Here is a 20,491-nt window from a genome sequence, read left to right as displayed (position 1 = left end):
TATAGTAACTACAAGTAAATACGTCTGTTCAATTTCCTGTGTATCGAGTATTAGCTTACACAAATAGGATTATCAGTAATCGACGAACAGATGTAGTTCAGTCACCCGGGCGGGCAGTCACTAAAGATTAAATGCTATGAAAGAAATTGCAAAAATAAAACATAGCGCAAACAAAGATCATGTCCAAACAAATATTGTGAAAAATACAGCAAATGACATTATAAACGTATTTTCAATTTTTTCCCGGAGTCTCAATTATGCACTAGTATTTAGTTCAAGTTTAACATGTTTATTGGCATTCTCCGGTTGAGGAAATTCTGTTTGTATATGTCTGGTCTTCAAATATTAAATATTATGCATTGCCTCTTGACTGGTGGTATTGGTTTGCCCAGTACATTCTTTTGCCCCTGTCCGTATATTCACAGTTTGCTTGGATATCTTTTTTTATATTATGTAAATCTGTAACATGTATTATAACATAATTAACATTTACGTCAAGCCTTATAATTAATTGCGCATGTCTAGATACAAACACACACGTATTATCCTTGTTCCACACCCAATAGCAAACCACTCAAATGGTGCAACATGACTCGCCGAAAATCCATTTCATTTCTATTTCAACTGAAAAGCCATTAATTAAAGAAGATGTGGCGCTCTTTGACATTTGTCTTATTCTTGTGTATTGCCGTTACATCTGCAATCCAGGTACTGCATTTTTCTGTTTCCATGTAGCCATGATAACATAGAGGATATTAACTTCCACTATGGTTGCTAAAAAGCCTTTTTTCAGTAACCGTGGATAATGATTTTTTGTATGTATTATTATAAGCGTCATTAATAATACGTGTTTTTTTCAGGATCAGCCACCCATTTGGAAATTTCCAAGAACACCTGGCAAGTAACTAGTTTATAATAAATAACCAGCTATAAGTTGTTGAATAAACTAACTACTAGTCGACGCAATGGTATTACTATGTGATCTTCATATCAATATGTCATATGTCAACTTGATGATGTTTTGTCTGACTATGAAGTCGAAAAAAAAACATTATAAATTGTATGATTTGCTTATTTTCCTTTGTTTCCATTAATTCCCTCAAATTAATTAACATTGCAAGTCTGTAACACATATATATATATGTTAGAGTTGTGAAACAAAAGTCAATGACACTATTATTTGAGGTCATTGTTTCACTGACTTCACAATGTATTGTGTGTTATTTTTTGTAATCGGACTTTATAGATTGGATGGAGTTGCTGTTAGTGGAGAGCGCATTGTAACTTTAAATCCCCGGCAACACCAGTCATCTGAGTATTGCGATATATTTTGCATGAGTCGTACGGGCTGTGTCAGCAGTGTTAGTTTATTTGAGAATTACTAAGCTTTTAAACATTATTGTGACGTTCTATAATTACAACTGACAGATTAATGTTGTTTCTTGTTTGAAAGTATGTTGTCATAGAATATCCGTACACAATCAATTATGAAAATTATAATGTCGTTGTAGATGGCTACATTGTATTTTGCAATGTGTCCGGATCACTTTCTCATCTATAATCTGAAAATCCGATTACATCATGCAAAATTTCAATTTATTTTATTATTATTATTCGACCAGAAGATTTTCTAATTTCGAGTTGTTGCGTATTGTTAGCGGATATTACATTGTTTTGCATAGATATGAATGTTTGTACAATTGATGCATGTATTCGCATTCACTAGGCGAAAATGTGATGTATAAAGTTACAAACGCTTTTCAGATTGCTACCGGTTTTTGACAAAAATAACAATTAAAATCAGAATTGTTGTCACCGTTATGCAACGAAAGAAAAACAAATTAAATAATGTCGGGTTATTTAGGAATCACTTTTCGTGTACCCGGTGATTAAGAACATAGTACAATTTTTCCTGTGACGAATCAGAGCACAGCGTTTGAAATAGTGTCACTGGTTTCCAAAAGAAGTGCTACATTTTCATCGCCGTTAAAGTAAAAATTAGAGACATATAAATAATCCAGAATTTTGTGATTTTGATTCCTAAAGGCACACTGTCAAACACAAAGCGTAAATAACTAAAATGTTTTAAGATGTTAATTCACCAGTTGTAGGCATTAATGGAATTAACTGAAAAGACGAAATTAAAAACAAAAGTTTATGTGAAAACAGACGAAATTATGATTGAGCTTCATTCGTATAGTTCAGTACGACTGGCTTGTTAAGATGCTAGTAATATTTTCATCTTTCTTTCCACTTAAGCTGTCGAACCAGTATGCCAAGGTGTGTAACAGCCTTTTATCATTTTACTCGTGTTTTGTATGACTTAATATGAATTAATGATAATTAATAAAATCGCTTACTGACGTCATAACTCAACCTGTAGTTCGTAGTAACACAAGATGCAAGGTGCAATATGACAACGATGTGAACCATGTGTTAAAAGGTATATGCCGCGACACGTGCACAAGGACATCTATTGTGGTGAATGACTTTAGAGAAAACCCACCAGATGGACAACAATGCCCCAATGGAAAAGGCTGCGTCTGTTGTTCTCGTATAAACAGTAAGTCGTTTCATATTATTTTCTTGGTTGCCAAACATTATGGGGTGTAAACAACTTATAAAGGCCATACTTTCAAAATCAATTATATGTAGCGTTTTCTTGAACAGCATGGCATTTAATGTGTATGTAGGGTATTTGAACATGACATAGCAATAGTGTATTTTATGACACCTTTACTTACTGCGACTTACGCGACACTACAATATGACAAATTACTACATCTGATTATTAGTTTCTATACAGATTAATACAAAATATAGAGACAGTCAATAACATTTTCTAACCATATTTATTGGATTGAAAAGCAAAATGAATGAAACCACGAAACCTAAAATAGATGCACACTTGTTTCAGAGCACACCGTTCAGTTTTAAGCTAAGACATGCCACTTGAATACGATATAATCCGAGTCATACATACTATAGGACCATTAATTTGTACAAGAACATCATATTCAATTCATTTCGGCGTTGCGCAATTCTAAAGTGAGAACGTTAATAAGTATATTTCTCACTAGCATACTGAGTAAAACAAGTTTTTAACACACTCGTTCTAATGTGTTCACGTGTATGTATACCATAAATGTGGTCAATATCCAATTTCTTTGAAAGACTTATCTACAATAGTCGTAATATGGTTTAATATTGAAAGACAATTTGAATTTAAATAAAGTACCATGGTCATTGACCTGATGAAAATGACGTTGTTCATTACATAATCCAATTTGATATCGTAATGATTACGTGAATGAATGAATAATATTTAACAAATTAATAAATGATCTGTTTCCTTTTATTATAGAGATTCGAATAGCTGACCCACCAGTCCCTTGCAGTCAGTTTTGCAGTAAGTTCAACACTCCTTTATCCTTTTCTGACATACAGTTATTTCAGATTTGTTTATAATTTTGGTGATTAATTAATTTTTTTGAATTATTAATAGCAGATCAAATTGTCTTTAGTAGTGTATATGTCTGTGGTATTTCACAATAGTAAATGGCAGCAAAGCGTGTACGAAACACCGTGCATACGTTATTTGATATTCTCGAATTGTGATCACCTACTTCTATATTCTGAATATATTTATTAAGCAAAGTGTGCCACCACGCAATTGCTGGAAAATACTTCTTGACCAATTACATGTATTTAATAATCAGTACGCTAATCTAATCTAATTTTTGAAGGGGGGACTCTATCAGATTTTTATACAGGCCAGAACAATCTCACTGAATGTCTAAATCTATATTTCAGATGTTATTTCTCAATATATTGTTAGCCAAGTGAAATATCAGACAATATTTATTCACATTGTCTACGTTTATCAATTCAACGATCTATGTCATGGTGTGAACACTGTCATTACCTTTTTTAGAACGTTGCTTCAGATGCCCCCTCCCCATTTTATTGCCGTCTCTGCATTCAACGAACAAAACGAAACCCCTCTGCCCAGGAAATATAATACTGCTATGAAAATGTTCACAACGATTACACACCAGATATGATATTTTTTTTAAATGTCTAAGCATAGATAATACAGACATTTAGTAATGTGCTTTGTGTGGTTTCGACCTGTAACCCATTCGTGAAGAGCGCGTGCAATCGTTCTTTTTAGTGGCACGGCTTTTGTTAAGATCGCCCTGAAAGTCTCTCCTACTGTGTTATATAAAGACACTGACCACCAACGTAAATTGAAAAATCATAATAGGAAGGCTTTCGAAAATGAAATTTAATATGTAGTCGATTTCAGTAAATTAACGTAATACATTACATTCTTCAACTGTGTAATTAAAATAAACAAATAGTACCGTATTATTGCCATGATTTGACAACCATTATTACCTTACAGACGATAATTGCAGTGCAATACATGGGAAATGTCAAAGACAATGTGATCCGATCACACAACAGGAATCACAGAACACCAAATGCCCAATGGACTGTGTTTGCTGCAAACGTGAGTAAAATTCAGTCAATCAACGATTATCTGAGATTACCAAATATTACAAAATGTCCATCTGTATTCACATTAAACATTTTCAGTATTTATTTATTCATATATACAATACATGCACTAGGACAGTTTACAATCGCTTCAACCAAACCTCGAACATAGAAATGCGTTAATTTCTCAAATTCTGAAATGCGTTAATGGTAACTTTACTGAATATTATACACCTCCATCCTATTGCTACTAGATGCGCTGTAATGTGCCTTGAAGCAATATTTTCGTCTAAAGGTCTGTTAAAATATTTCAGAATAAACTGACCTTATTAGGTAGTACTATATGACGAAAACCTCACACAGACAGAGTGCAAGTTCCATGCGCACACGTCAATCGAACGTATTAGTTCTTTCACATTCATTGATATATTATTTTTTTCTAAAAATGTACGTTCGTTTTACGATTGTTTGTGATCATCTCTTGTGGCAATTCGCGATGTTCATATCTCACCAGTTACATACCCTTATCTCGTAAATCATTGATTATACATAATATCCATATATTCTCTTATTTGTCACTGCTTTTATACTAAATCAATATCCTAGTAATTCTAATTCTAGTTTTTCGTTTTATATTATAGCCAAGTCAGAAAGTAAGTGCAGATTAAGTTTTTTCTTTTTGTTGTTTGTGATATTCAGTTCCTACATACTTAGTACGTACGTTCTTAGTCCGTCGCTATCCCTGAATGAATGAGGGGAACTGTGTACAACATAAAACAATTACAACAGATTTATATCTGACTCTAAGAACACCAAAATTGCTTCTTCTTCACATGTATCGATTGGTTGTGTTTAAATTCTTGTTTCTGGTCGTCGATTAGCTGAATAATGTAGTATTTTATAATTTAGTATTCCCAATTTATCTGCATCACCATGGCGTCTTTGTAAAAACCATGGTAGGTTTGTGTGGCACCCATGTGCTAGCTCATATGGTTTGTGACGAGTGTTTTTGTTTTCTTGGCACGCATTAAATACACATGATGCAGTTTGTTGTGTCACTGGACAGAAATGCACACACGCCGGAAGCAATTGCCATGATTACCCACGATATATCTTGTTTACTGCTTTAGATTCTTTACGGGATGTCCCAACTCGCGGCGATTGTTCACTCACTTCAAGGCGATGAGAACTAGTGATTTGGGGGAGATCAGAACCGTTGTTAGTAATGGGTCAACGTACCCCGAGTAAGCCTGAGCTAAATATGTGTCCCCCATCAATGTAAAGGGAAACTACATCTATGGATACTGGGTCTCGTATTTGTAATTTCCTTGCCATTTTGTTTTTTCGACTATATGTGATAATAGTTTCACAACAAATTATAATTATAGCAACTGGGAGTTATATTCATATTCCCATTATGTTCAATTGCTTTCACAATTGGCATATAAAATTATACGGGCAATCGACGACCTGTAAGGGTACACAGCAATTTCAAAATAGACAACGTTTGCGATCGATACTTACGACATAGTGTAGTAGACAAATCAAACAAGGGGTAAACAAATCTACTTGTGAATATTTAAATGTTCAATGATTTAGTTAATGTCATATATATATTATTATTCAAAGGAAAAATAAAGAATGTGGTGTCCGTTAAAGCTGACCCGTTTTTTTATTCATTCGATGGAAAAAATTTCAAATATGACGGTCGAGATGGTTGTGTATATGTTCTATTTCAAGAGTGTGTACATCGTCCATCTTTCTCTGTCTTGATTCGCCACCACTTCATTGAAGATGCCAAGAAAATGGTGGTTTACGAAGTATTTGTTGTGCTGGAGGACATTCGCGTTAACTTGATCAAACAAGATATTTATGTAAGACTGAGTGATATTCTTAATATTTAATTGTTTCGTATATATCTTTTGTCAACTTGTTATTGTTTATTATTATTTTATTGTTGTATTACTAAATAAGAAGCTTGATAGTAACTTATGTATATAATAACTTTGATGTCGGTCAGTGTTCAAGTTTGGATACTTTTAGTTTAAGACTAATTTGCTAAAACGTGTAGGAATCTAGTTTAGTTTAGTTTAGTTACAGTTACTACTGCCACTAATAGCTTACTTTAGACTTGTTTTCAGTAAAAAAACTTTCAAATCATTTTAAATCTATTCGATCCGAACACTGGATGCTTCTAAATAGTTCAAAGTTATAAATTAGATAACTCTGTGTTATACCAACACCACCCTGACTCTTGTGTTTCAGAAACATGTGATATAGTACGTTTTTAAAAATATTTGTATAGTTGTTCATTCGAGAAAAGGAGGACGAGGAATATTTCATCATTTTAATAATTAATTTATTGGAAAGACTTCACTGCATAATACTTCATACACAAATACACTTTTTGAGATTGTATAATTTAAATTTTATTTATAAAATATAAACAGGGCTGTGTTTTTATACCATAAAATGGTGACCATTTACGCGTGGAAACACTTTGAACTTAGGACGACGTCTAGTTTTTATTCGATATTCGAGTGAATTTATGTTAAATAGGAAAATTCTAAAACGTTTGAGCTCTACATTTATATTCAGGTGAATGGTGAATTACGAAGTGTTGCCTCTCCTTTCAACTATGGCAACATAACAGTAGAACGAATTAACCGTGAGATTATTAAAGTTACATTGAAATCCAAATTTGTTTTGAAATGGAATGGAAGTGGCCGAGTGGCTCCGATTCTTGACCAATCCATGTTTGGTAAAGTGTGTGGATTATTGGGCAATGGAGATAGTGATCCGGATAATGATATGCAAATTCCAATTCAAGATGGTACACTGAAGATGGTCGATATTATCAACGAATTCGGTGATGGTTGGCTTGTCCCAGGAAGGTAACAGAATATGTGTATTAAGTGTAGATATCTCGACTAGATCTAGAGGTCACACGATTGTCTACAAAATGACAATGCCGTATAAATGCAGATAACTATCTATATATTTATATATAAATACGAGTTTGCGGATTATTAACAAATCCACGTAATAACTGTAATTATTTATTTTTTTTGCAGTTGCAAAGGATGAACATTGACTCAATTGGCTGAACTGAAACTATGTATCGTGGTTCATCAATTGCCTGCATATATATCACAATAGATTATTTGTGTTTTGATTTTTCAGGATATATGTAAATAGGGTACTAGTATATAAATGGTATTCGTGGACGTGATTTTATCAGTTTTATTTATTGTGTATAGTAATATATAATGTATAACAAATGGATTTCCTTTTGGAAAGTGAAAATAACTATACAAAAAATTTAGAATATGTTATATATACTTTGCTGTTTTATTGTAAGGGCACAATTTACGTTACGTGCGTATTTGATTTGGTGAATTTGAATAACATTATTTATTTTATCAATTTGTATTACAAATGATAATGGAACTTCAGAAAAACCGAAACCACATAGTTAGTGTGCAGTTGTCACAAGTACATAATTATACCACTGTTATAAGTATAACAACAACACACAAAACTCGAACTCATGACCACGGCAAAACACCTTATCACTATTACCGACTCAAACAAGTCGGCGTAATCTACAAAATTCCTTCGTTCCTTTATTCACATATATATGTATCCGAAATTGATTACAATGTGAATACAGGTAACAAATTGGCGTCCAATGTGGAACTAGGACTGTATGTGTACTTTTCATAGTGTGTTTGCTCTACTGAATTCTTTGTACTTTCACTGTCTAGAATTAGCTGCAATGAAAATGTGTATTTAAACAAGTGTTGTTGAATACATTAGCACGAGTACCTATGTCTAGGTTATACTTTTAAAAAGTAGACTATGCTGGATGGAAATACCCAAGCAACTCGTCGCCCTGTCATGCCACAAGTGTAATGTCGTTGTATTTGATCGCGTATTGACAATACTTTTCTGATTGTCATAGTAATCGAATTTGTCGAAACTATCGCCGACCTATACTTACTCCTTTGACTCATTTGTACTCACCAGCAAACATGGCAGAAAGCGTATTGGTTATGCTCTCAACTTCTCATTGATAAATTGCCTGTTGATACGATAACAATATAATTTTGTTATGTTTCTCATGTAAATAGACATTGTATTTTACACACGTTCTATACGTCGCTATGAGTTCCATATCGAACAGAACGCGGTGCGACGACTATTCATCGTAAGTGGCGTGGAAATCCTTTATAACAACTTTATTTGAGTTGATTTCAAAGTTAAAGCGGGAGGGTCGTCACCTGCGCACGCGCGGGAAATGGAGCCACGTCGACGATAACAACACACGCTAAACACGCAAAGGTTTATTGGTAGACGCTTGTTTGTAAACAATGACACGCTATGGTCATCTGACGCATGCGCAGGTGACGACACCCCCGCTTTAATTACAATAATGTGCGATGTTCAACATTACTGAGTATGGACAAATATTAATCGTACTTTGTTATTGATTGTAACATTGCTGAGTTATGTAAACGTGTCACAGAATATGAGTGAAAACCACTGTATATGATTTTGTGTTGATTAAGTATTCGACGAGACAAATAGGATTGCCACTGAGCAGCTGCAATAACATGTGTTCAGTGAAGTTAATATCAATACTGTGTGACATGAATTTGAATTCGTACTCACATTAAGGTAGTGATAGAGGGAATTCAGAAGAACAAAATACCCCCTAGATTGAATGAATAAAATAATAGATTTAATTTGCTTACTGTTCAACATAACAATCTTGAATATCTTAGTTGCGTGATAGGCTATCTTGTTCAAATTAGCATTAATTGTTGGAAGAACTTTATCAGTTTTTTGAAATTGTTTACCGAATAAAAGTATTCGCTAATCTGATACTAGTATAGTCGTTATGAAATATATTTGATAATAAATGCCATGCAATAGTAACATGCTAACAGTAACATGCATGTCCACCGTCACTGTCACGACCGCCCGTCCGTCTTTCTGGTGAACATGCAGATTATGTTATTACATTCAAGAAGGCGTTATGTATAACTCCATGATGTCACAACAACGGTAACGACAATTTGTCTCAATATACATGATGGTACGTAACTATGCAAGTTGTAACTATGCAAGTTGTAACTAGGCAAGTAGTAACTAGGCAAGTTGTAACTATGCAAGTTGTAACTATGCAAGTTGTAACTATGCAAGTTGTAACTATGCAAGTTGTAACTATGCAAGTTGTAACTAGGCAAGTTGGTGCACGAAGGAGATATTTGTTTTATGAACATAGTGTACGATGAAATAATCTACATGTAGCCTATACTAACTGGAAATAGACTATATTGTGTATTGATTGGTAATTCTCGGGTAACATAACAGTAGAAGGTGTGATCACGTGATATAAAGTAGAAAGTGATATTCAAGGTGCCGCAGATACAGATGATGTAGTGGTGCATATATAAAATAAAATATACTCATCATTTCGATGTAATGTTTACTGTCTTGCATTATTTGTTGTATAGCGCACGACATAACTTTCTAATTTATAGTTTACGTCGATTAGAATTTATATCTTTGAAAGTTCTCAGACATTATATAATAGTGGTAAAACCAAAACCAATATTGACGTAAATATACAGATCAGGATTGCGCATGCGCGGGATATTACGCAATTATCAATAGTAATGTATTACGGCCCAATAGCAAGTTTGGCAAATGGTACAAAGCTTGCATTTACGGTATTTGATTTTAGATTTTTGAAGCATCTGGTTTGCTAGTAAACAAGCGATTTCAGTATATAGCGTTAAGTCTGAAAATGTGGCGCTCGTTGAGATACATCGTATTTGTAGGCATGATTGCTTGTATAACTGCATACAAGGTAAGAATTATTCGTCCGTTAAATGTTTATAACGCAAGCTATACGACTAACTGTTTTTATCCCAACATGCAATTCTAAATGTTGTTAGCGTAATTATGTGGAAACAAAGTGTCACTGTGCATTTGTTAAGACGGGTTGCCAACTATTTATAATTGTAAACTGCACAGTTGTGGTCAGCATCCCACAAACCGACCACTACGTTTATATAATGCTGACCGCATAAACACTCTGATAGAAATTTGGACAAACTCAATCAACCGATCCTATAACGACGAACATGACCCAACAATCAGCTGTTATGTCTCTTTTTTGGATAAATACACTAAAATGATATATTTAGGCTCTGATGTGTTCATGAATTATACAAATACAACGTGACATTGAACAGACCTTTGGGAAAACGCACATTGCCAACTTGTTGAATAGTTAACGAAGAATTCTATCTCCTCGTCAACCAATAACGATGCCAAGGCTATACATTCTTAGACATTGCTCAAATAAATTTACATATAAAAAATAGCACAGGTGAAAATTACACTGCAAAATCAACTAATGAATATTTATGACTACATTTTAAGAGGGATAAGCACAGACGTTGGGTCTATTACAACATGTTGTATTTGCTATAAAATATATGATGGTAACACAATAGTCATGGTCATTGACTTTGTTTCTAAATAGAGAGCCGGAAAATGTCCCATGAGAACAAAGAGTTTAAATCGGGTGCAGTGTTGTTAGTGCAGATGTGGAGCTATGCTATGCATATCAACACAGCCATGGCGTTTTACAGACTGCGTCATATATAAGGCAATAAATGTTTTTACAGAAATAAACGTGTGACTATGACAATGAGTCACAGGGATTAGTTTAGTATTTACATTTCATGGAGACATTGTGCTTTATCGTTGGGACGCATTGCGTTGTGTATATCTTCCATTTACTATACATAATATACTCACAACTTTACATTTTTTCAATAACACATCAGACGATACATTTTGTTATTCATAGAAATATTTCTATTTCAGGATCCACGGTTCAAATGGGAATTCCCTAGAGCATCTGGTAATTATGTAATTTAGTTTATTGATACATAAATAATTGTTCATAACAGAACGTAACCAAATGAACCATACGTAAAACAGTTGTCGTAAGTATTAGTATTACAATTTAATAGTAATACAGATCACAGAGTACATAACTAATTTCATGAATTCCATGTGAGGGGTTCTTCCCTTATTTGGGTCACCTTGTATATATGTATTCCCACGATTTATAAGCACTGTTACCGAGTTGGATGTCATTATTTTTCTTAATTTGTCACGAGTAGGGGTATGTCAAAAACATGTTGTAATCAATGTGGTTCCTAGCGTGAGATATAAAGGGCACTCGAAAATGAAATGGAATTTGTGTCTCTTCACTCACTACATCTAAATAACGACCCTCTTAAATATGTAATCTCTGAAATGAAAAATGAATGTGTTAGTGCGAATAGTAAAAGTACTACTTCGGGTTATTGTATCCTTTGAATAGAAAATTCAAGTAATTTATCGCCGAAAAAGTGTTCAATTCGTGCTTTTAAAAGAGCCACTGACGCATAAATAATTATCATTTTTTTGTTTAATTTTGCGAAGAATCTAATCGGCACGGGCTGTGCTAGGTGTATTAATATATTCGAGATTAACTCAATGTTCTAGTTTTATCATGCGATTATAATCGAAATCAACACTATTCTTAGGGACGACGTCAAAAGATCGATATCGGATAAAAACTTAATTCCTTTAGTTTTTTTCCAAACCCCCCTACCCCCCACTGAAACTTAATTGATAAATATTGGTCATGGCGTCAGACTACATTAACCATTAAATACAAATTGATAATCGGACAGTAGTATTGCATAGCAGTTGGTTGTCGGGTGGGTGTAAAAAGATTTTACAAATGCACCTCATTTGACGCACAGATTTACACTCGAACCAAACCATTTTTCTGTTTTTTTTTCCTTTTCGGTTATTTCTGTCCATGATTGGATAGAAAAAAAACGAACTACAAATACTCCAAGATTTTGTTGACTTTATTAAAAAATAAAATCGTTTTTGTAGGATGGAAACTTTTTGAGGTCAAAACCCCCCACCCCCAAACTAAAGGAAATAAGTTTTGTTATCCGACATCGATCTTTTGACGTCGTCCCTTACCCGTGTATATATAGACGCTTATTTTTGAAAAACATTTTCCCTGATGAACATAAACATAAACTAATATATTATATATTTTAATCTTGGTCACCTAGGAAAATAAAAGTCTGTCGGTTTTCGTAAAGTATAATTAATATTAGAATATTATTAACATGAAACTAAAGATAATCAAATGAGCAAATTTCGGAAATGAATAATATGAGAAACAAGGTCAAATTGAAATACTTATAAAAAAAACAAAATTATAGCTATTGCCAGGAGCCAGGAAACAACCGATTAAATATCTTGTACATTCAACGCTTGTCTATATCAGACTGGGTATTATATGCATGGGTGTCCACATATGTAGAAATAATAGTTTCACCACAAAACAGTGAAATGTATAAACGCAGGCATGCCGGGAAATGACATGGTCTCTTGCTGCGACTCATTTTCGTTACATCTAAAACTTAATCTTCCCCATCGAAAAAAAAATGAGTGTATATAAAGTATACTCCTTTTACCTTTCTGTCAATGTATTAATATGATATTTATAGTTTTGTTATGCAATATAGATATGTTTGTCTCCAGTGTTTAACCCTTCGTCTATCAGACAGGGGTTGTTTGTTCGACAATTTAAAAACTACAAAACAATGCAAAGTCAAAAAAGCAAACAGAAAAACAAGAAAAAGGATATTCTTCGCCTTTTGATTTATTTGTTTTGCCAATATCAGCACAGTCCTTGTAGTACATAGTCAGGCGTTCTTTCCATCTATTTAAATACTATTTAAGTATTAAATTTCATCAATACTGACTAATTTCTGGTTTGTATATAGAAAAATAATAGGAAAAAAACATACCAAAAGTCAGTTTTTTGTGGCAAGTTGTTGGACCTTGAGTTTATGTTCGACCTTAATGCGTGGAACTTGCAGTCAAACGAACTAGGGCTTATTCTATCCATTTGTCTTGAATTTCATGACATAAACATTGAACCAAATTTACCTACATTTTCACCTGTAAATACCCATGAATATATTCCCTATATTACAGTTATGTGAAATTTTGTTTTGACCAAGAAAGTAAGGCTACTATAAGGGTTAAAGTGGCGCGCCAAGATTCAAATATTTAAATAAATATTTAAATATAATGTCTGTTTTAAATTACACTAGTTGTACATTATAACTAAATTCATTGTCATCTATAATAATTCGTTGTGCACAGATTAAAAGATTATCACATTCTGCTTATAGCTTACAATAATTTAAATAAAAAGACAGACACGGTATAAATTTAACTCACAGCGTACCGTTATTTAAGCAATATTACAATTATTCATAATGATCACTCTAACAAAAAGTCACAGACGAGAGCCGCATCCGCAAAATCAGCAGTTCTACAATCTATAAACCCCTATGATTTATTATTTTCTGCGATGTCGTCGGTCACTTAATTGAATACGTCATTCTGATTGAACAACATACCCACTTGACTCTACCCACCTACCAACCAGTGTCAGATGTCGGAGACTTATGAAGTGTTTTCCCATCTTATACTTGAGGATTGAGTAACACAACTGTTCAATTGTGAAGCCTAATTTTGTCATGTACAATCTCCATTCAACAAAAGTATGAGTCACCTAAAGCATTGTTTTATATACTATTGATAATTGTAATGCTAACATCATGCCTTAGTTGTTGATTCTGCATCTCACACTCTCAGTTTTGTTCTTTTTTCTTCTTGCTCAAGCCGTTCAACCAACTTGTCAAGGTTTGTTTAGATTTTATGTCAATATTATTTATTTATTTATTTATTTATTTATTTATTTATTTATTTATTTATTTATTTATTTATTTATTTATTTATTTATTTATTTATTTATTTATTTATTTATTTATTTATTTATTTATTTATTTATTTATTTATTTATTTATTTACAAAAATGCAATCGTTTACCGAAACATTCACTCGAATGCACACCTGATTAACCCTAGGCCCTAAAGGTACAAAATGCTTTGTCCGTTATGACGAAGATGACAGCCATGTGGCAAAAGGAAAATGCAAAGATGTCTGCCCGAATTCAGGCGTGGAAGTGAAGGACATTAGAAATAATCCACCAAAGGAAGACCGATGTCCAGATGGAGAAGGGTGTATTTGCTGCGTCCGTAAGAGCAGTAAGTGGACAATGGCATTAAGAGAATGATGCTGTTTGATAATTTATTTTCCCCCACCCATACATATAATAACAAGGTCGCCGATTTCATGTACTATTCATTCTTGTACGTTTTACGTGTTTAATGCGACAAATGACAATGTAATTTAAAGTACAATTAATATGTGTAATGTGGGAATTATGGCTATTCTATTCAACCAATATACAAATCAAATTATTGCTCGAGACAAATGAATGACTTTTATTTTTTGGAAGAGGTGAGCCATTCTTGAAATACTACCGGTAACACCTGAACGGAGCGAAACGACTGGGACCCCTCGGTGAATGTTTGCATTTTCATTTTAAAACCGCCGCAACGGGTCGGGCATGTGTCATGAATTAGTTTTCGCGTATCTGTTGACTGACTTATTTAGCTGGTTACTAGTGAATGGCTGTGTTCTATCTGTCATCATTTAGGCTCATGCGAGGTCCTGGACGGAACGTGACTCAGTGATTTGGGACTAATTACGATATTACGAGGTTTCGAGGGAGAAAAACATCCCCCAATTTCCCCACCCGAGTTCATTTTCAATAAGCTGCTTTGGCCCAGATTCTCGTGTTACTGTTTCACATGTACAATTTTTACTAAATTACTACACACTGTACCTAGAAAACTTACATTGATTGGCTGTGCATTGTACCACTCCTCTAGATGTGTGACCTCTTGACTTTTCACTGATCTTGAAATAGTAGAAAGAATCTAAAATCTTACCAAGGGATATGCGAGGCATCAAAATTGTCTGTATATTTTATTTCATAATAGGCAAGGGATCTTTTTCGACATTTTTAGGAATGAATATTTGATCATAATTAATGTATTCACTACGTTTTTTCATGTCAAATAAAATATACTATACTAAACTTGGCAACACGGGGTGGGGTTTTCTTGTAAATGTGTTGCATGGGTGTGTTATTTCCAAACTGATTCACCCACTATTCTATGATTGCGTTTTGGTTTGCATTGATTCTGCATGGAACTACTATTCTAACTGCAGACACAAGAACCGTTGAGTTCGAATGCTACTTTTCATATAAACAGAAACAGTGTTGTACTATAAATTATAAATATCGCGCTCACTGTTTATCAGGGGGACACTCATAATATTATTACTATGTGACAATGCCAAGTGGTCGTTTAGCTCCGCTCATTTTGAACACGAACACCGATTTCTGTTGATTATCTTTATATCAATTTAATGAAACTGTATAACCGTTTTTAATGTTCCTATTTTAGTAATTAGAATTGAAAACTGGGAAATTCCATGTGGGCTGTATTGCGGTAAGTCGAATGTTATGTACTTATATAATAATACATCGGGGGTTGTAAGGCACTATGGCTTGTACATGCTTGAAATAGCGCACATGTATGACATAGAAACAGAATTTCATTATTCTAACAAAGAATTATTATTGCAGAACCTGATTGCACTGCCGTACATGGAAAATGTCAATCGTCATGTGACCCGGAAACACAACAGCGAGTACGTAAAATCAAATGTCCATTGAAATGTGTTTGTTGCAAGTGTGAGTACAAATACAAGTTGTTTTCTGCCAATATATAAATAATCCTATATACAATTAGTTATCGAGATAATTAAATTCACATATATACAATTGTTGCTACTAATTGTTTTGTTTTTACTTGCTATTACAGCCTATTCAGAAACAAGTAAGTAGCAAAAACACCACCTCTCAAGTGTACATGATTATCAAACATTTATGGACCAAATAAAATTATACATCAATATCTAAAAATAGTCTTCTTTGTGTTCGAAAAGCATTCGAAGAGTACAGAACAAGGATTCATATTGCAACATATTGTGACTTCCATCTACATGGCAACCAGATCAACATCACTACCATCATTAAATATAATTGGTCATTGCATTCATGTCATATGTATTTTATGTAATCCATTCATGATTGTTTGAGTTATAAATAAAATTAGTATCCGAAATTGTTATATATATATAACATATCATAACCTCCACCAAAAATTGAATGTTATAAATACAAACAAAATCATTGTATTGCAACTGTATCCTCGTCTGCACTCAAATTTAAACAATTGCTCCCTTTGTTCCTGGCACCATCCTGATAATTTTATGAAAATTCATGAATATCCTTTTGATAACAAAACCCAATAAACATGTCAATATAACAATATATGTGTATACCGTATGAACATTTTCAGGTAGTTTCTATTAATATTATTCACAGAAAACGGAAAAAATATGGTGTCCGTTAAAGCTGATCCATTCTTCTATACATTCGATGGGAAGAACTTCAAGTATGACGGACAAAATGGATGCGTATATGTTCTATTCCAAGAGTGTGTGTATCGTCCATCTTTCTCTGTCTTGATTCGCCACCACTTCATTGAAGATGCCGAGAAAATGGTGGTTTCTGAAGTATCAGTAGTGTTAGAGGACATCCGAATTAGCTTAATTAAACAGAATATTTACGTAAGATGGGTTGTTTACTTGAAAATATGTATAACCTAATATGGATTATATGTGTTTATATGTGTATTCGTTTGTTTGTTTATTATACGTGTATTTTTCTATGGAAGCGAGTATGTGGTGGTTTTAAATGAGCGTTGTTTACAAGTATAGTTAAGGTAGCGAGACTATTATTTGTGTTGAAAATTACGATTTTCACATTTATTTATTAATTGATGAATTGCACTATAAACTTTCATGTGATAAAGTCAACATAACATAGAATGTCATGTAAGTTGGTTAAAATGTAGATTTTCTGAAGGGAAGCAAGGCAGCCTCAGTAGTGTTTTCCAAAATCAACAACACAGGTTTAATCTGTGTGCCTATAAGTTTCAAAGATAAACTCAAGACAAAGCAATGTTAGGATGTGTTATCAGTAGCTATCTGACACACAATGAGTGTTTCCAAACATTTGAGTGGTTTTTCTCCGCCCCTATTTGTTTCACAGATTAGTCATTTGCATATGAATGTGTCAGACACAAGGTCAGACAGCCACTGAAAAAAAATCATTGATTTTGGTGTTTTCATATGCCGAATTTATCCAATTATAGCTATCCCATTCCTTTATTTTTTTGGTTTCCAATAGCCTTATACTTTTGGATGTCTCTACACATGTTAAAACAGACCTTGATGGGAAAACAAATTGATTGTGCCGATAAACAAGCTTGAAAATCTTTGCTGTTCCTTCATGGACGTTTTCTAGGAGTTTATGTTTTTCAAACTACAAGGTCTTTAACAAAAAATAACGTATACTTATTGTCGTCGGATTAACACCAAATTTGCACAGCTTTAAGGTGACGGTGAGAGGAACTTGAATGTGTCCAGACAAACTATTTCATCGTTTATTTACCAACGAGTTGTGGTTTGAGTTGGGGGCAATGCGACTAAAGCAGTAATTGAAATTCAGCACACTATTTTTTAAAACGCGTTGCTTGAATAAAACTGACCAGACACATTCAATTTACCAGACTATTGAACAACTAGGAAAAGTGAAAAAAATACTTCTTATCGCCAGCATAAATGCGTAATTATTTTTTTACAGAAAAAGTAATTTTTCACCTTTGGTTGAGTAACGCGTCGTAGAATGCAGATACGGGCATGCAAAATACACTTGTGAAAAGCTTGAAGTCTGGCGATTCTAAAAATATATACTTTCCCGTGTCTATTTGTAGTCACTTAGTCACAATTAGAGGATGAAAACAAGTATGCAAATAATAGTCCCGCTACCTTAAGTTTGACTTGTAATTATTACTGGTTATCAAATTTATATTCAATCTACAGCCACTACTATATTTCAGTGTATGCTATAACATAAATACCAACATATATTGATGTAGAATGAGGCTACACAGCCACGTCACTCATAATTTTATTCATTTATTTAAGCAATCAATGTAATGAGTAATGTTTTTTATGACGTTCAGGTAAATGACGAAATAATGGGCGTTGATTCTCCTGTAACCTATGGCAACCTGACAGTGGCTAGAGTTAGCAGCGAACACATCAAAATTTCATTGGGATCTAGATTTTCTTTGAAATGGAATGGAAGTGGCCGAGTGGCTCCGATTCTTGACCAATCCATGTTTGGTAAAGTGTGTGGATTATTGGGCAATGGCGACAGTAACCCGGATAATGATATGCAAATCCCAATGCCAGATGGTACACTGAAGACAGTCAATAATATTGAAGAATTTGGTGATAGCTGGCGTGTTCCTGGAAGGTAACGTGTGTTATGTATGTTTCAATAAATTTGTATTCGATTCTTTATAGGTACACGTATAATAAAGAAGAACTAATTGAATTTAATATTTTCTTGTTTGTATTCCAGTTGCAAGGCGTAAAGTCAACGTTGTTTATTGAAAGCATCGATATCTATCTCTGGTTACACGTTACAGTAATGTAATAATATGTATGTTACTTATATACGTTTAATCTGTGGTATAAGAACTGTATTGCACAAATAGGTTATATAAACTGGTCCTTGTTTAATTAATTTTGTGTTTCACTCTTTAAAATAATAGTCGATTGTATATTATGCTTTTACTTGTATAATGCCTTCGTTTTGAATGTCTAATAAAGCTTGCATAAATGCATTGCATATTATCAATATTACCAGTATTTGCCCAACATGCGTAATCGATCCTGTTTAATTTTAGACTAAATTATTTAGATATATGCTGTTCACCCTTTACCTAAAATTAGTTCTGCTAATTATTATACACCTACTGGTTTGGTTAGTTTAAATAAATCTGCATTAAGAATACTTTAAATAAACTTATTAACTCCGTAGGGGTACATGTACGACAGGTTGGGATGAATCTTACCAGTCAATATTTTTAACACATGAACACTTTAACAATATTCTAATTTGATGAACTTTGGTTATTGTATGCTGATGGACATAGTAACTACTGGATCACCCATGTTCTACGTGTAGTTAGGTGACGATATTATCTTCTGATACGAAGGAATGTGTTAAACTGGCCATTGTATCTTTTATTTCATTTACTAGTCCGTAAATCAATGTGGGAATATTGAAACGTAACATTACTGCACATATAAAAAGCATGTATTCGAACAACATGATAATTTCTAGTGGATATCGACTTACCAGTAACTTGGAAGTATATCGATACTAGCCACATCGTGGGCACTTACGTTGCTCGACGACCGGAAATAAACGCAGTACTCCTTCATTGTCGCCGGTGGTGGCATCACCTGAATAAATGCACACAGTTAATACAACCCTGCCTCCGTTAGCTTTTTTACGTATTACAAAATACCGTTTCGAGAACAACATTTCATGAAAAGTATCTTGCCAACCACGTTATTTTATTTTACGGAGAAATAGTGGGAAGCAGGTAGGCGTACTAGTTATATTGTGAGGTAACTTATTGCCAACACATATCTCGTGTTTATAGATATTCCATTTTTATTGTGTAATATGAAAGGCATAGTAGTCACGTGTTCATGTAATGTGTTCAACAACTCATGTATGAATAATAACATTCATAAATATTATTTTACTTGCCCGAGCATATTTTGAAAAGTGTTTGGGAGATATAAAACTGGAAACTATTTTGCACAACAAATACTAGTACTTAAGGCAGCTAACAATTTGACAGTAGTTATGTATCTGTTATCAGCTATTGTGACAATAGGTCACCTATTCGTCTAAATTTATTTGACTGTATGATTACTGGATTGTTGACGACGACAGATGAAAAAA

General features: G+C 33.6%; 3 protein-coding genes across 3 annotated transcripts; all 3 read left to right on the top strand.

The window, feature by feature from the left end:
- The first annotated feature begins 622 nt into the window (after nucleotides 1–622).
- On the top strand, nucleotides 623–4,526 carry LOC144362828 (uncharacterized). The gene is made up of 6 exons (XM_078013896.1): nucleotides 623–708; nucleotides 861–897; nucleotides 2,260–2,280; nucleotides 2,384–2,563; nucleotides 3,365–3,409; nucleotides 4,409–4,526. The coding sequence occupies exons 1-6, from the start codon at nucleotides 649–651 to the stop codon at nucleotides 4,522–4,524; spliced, it is 459 nt and encodes a 152-aa protein (XP_077870022.1). The 5' UTR covers nucleotides 623–648; the 3' UTR covers nucleotides 4,525–4,526.
- A 1,609-nt stretch (nucleotides 4,527–6,135) lies between these two features.
- LOC102802081 (IgGFc-binding protein-like) lies at nucleotides 6,136–9,994 on the top strand. The gene is made up of 3 exons (XM_006823395.3): nucleotides 6,136–6,377; nucleotides 7,102–7,397; nucleotides 7,578–9,994. The coding sequence occupies exons 1-3, from the start codon at nucleotides 6,309–6,311 to the stop codon at nucleotides 7,588–7,590; spliced, it is 378 nt and encodes a 125-aa protein (XP_006823458.1). The 5' UTR covers nucleotides 6,136–6,308; the 3' UTR covers nucleotides 7,591–9,994.
- A 226-nt stretch (nucleotides 9,995–10,220) lies between these two features.
- LOC102801807 (BMP-binding endothelial regulator protein-like) lies at nucleotides 10,221–19,369 on the top strand. Its single transcript, XM_078013897.2, has 10 exons — nucleotides 10,221–10,381; nucleotides 11,410–11,446; nucleotides 14,299–14,319; nucleotides 14,544–14,723; nucleotides 15,996–16,040; nucleotides 16,178–16,285; nucleotides 16,416–16,430; nucleotides 16,982–17,226; nucleotides 18,687–18,982; nucleotides 19,091–19,369. The coding sequence occupies exons 1-10, from the start codon at nucleotides 10,319–10,321 to the stop codon at nucleotides 19,101–19,103; spliced, it is 1,023 nt and encodes a 340-aa protein (XP_077870023.2). The 5' UTR covers nucleotides 10,221–10,318; the 3' UTR covers nucleotides 19,104–19,369.
- The last annotated feature ends 1,122 nt before the right edge of the window (nucleotides 19,370–20,491 follow it).

The sequence above is a fragment of the Saccoglossus kowalevskii genome, chromosome 7 (genome assembly GCF_978046115.1).
Source record: "Saccoglossus kowalevskii chromosome 7, keSacKowa6.1, whole genome shotgun sequence".
NCBI lineage: Eukaryota > Metazoa > Hemichordata > Enteropneusta > Harrimaniidae > Saccoglossus > Saccoglossus kowalevskii.
The sequence above is the reverse complement of the archived record's forward strand: the minus strand, read 5'-3'. Positions and strand labels throughout refer to the sequence as shown.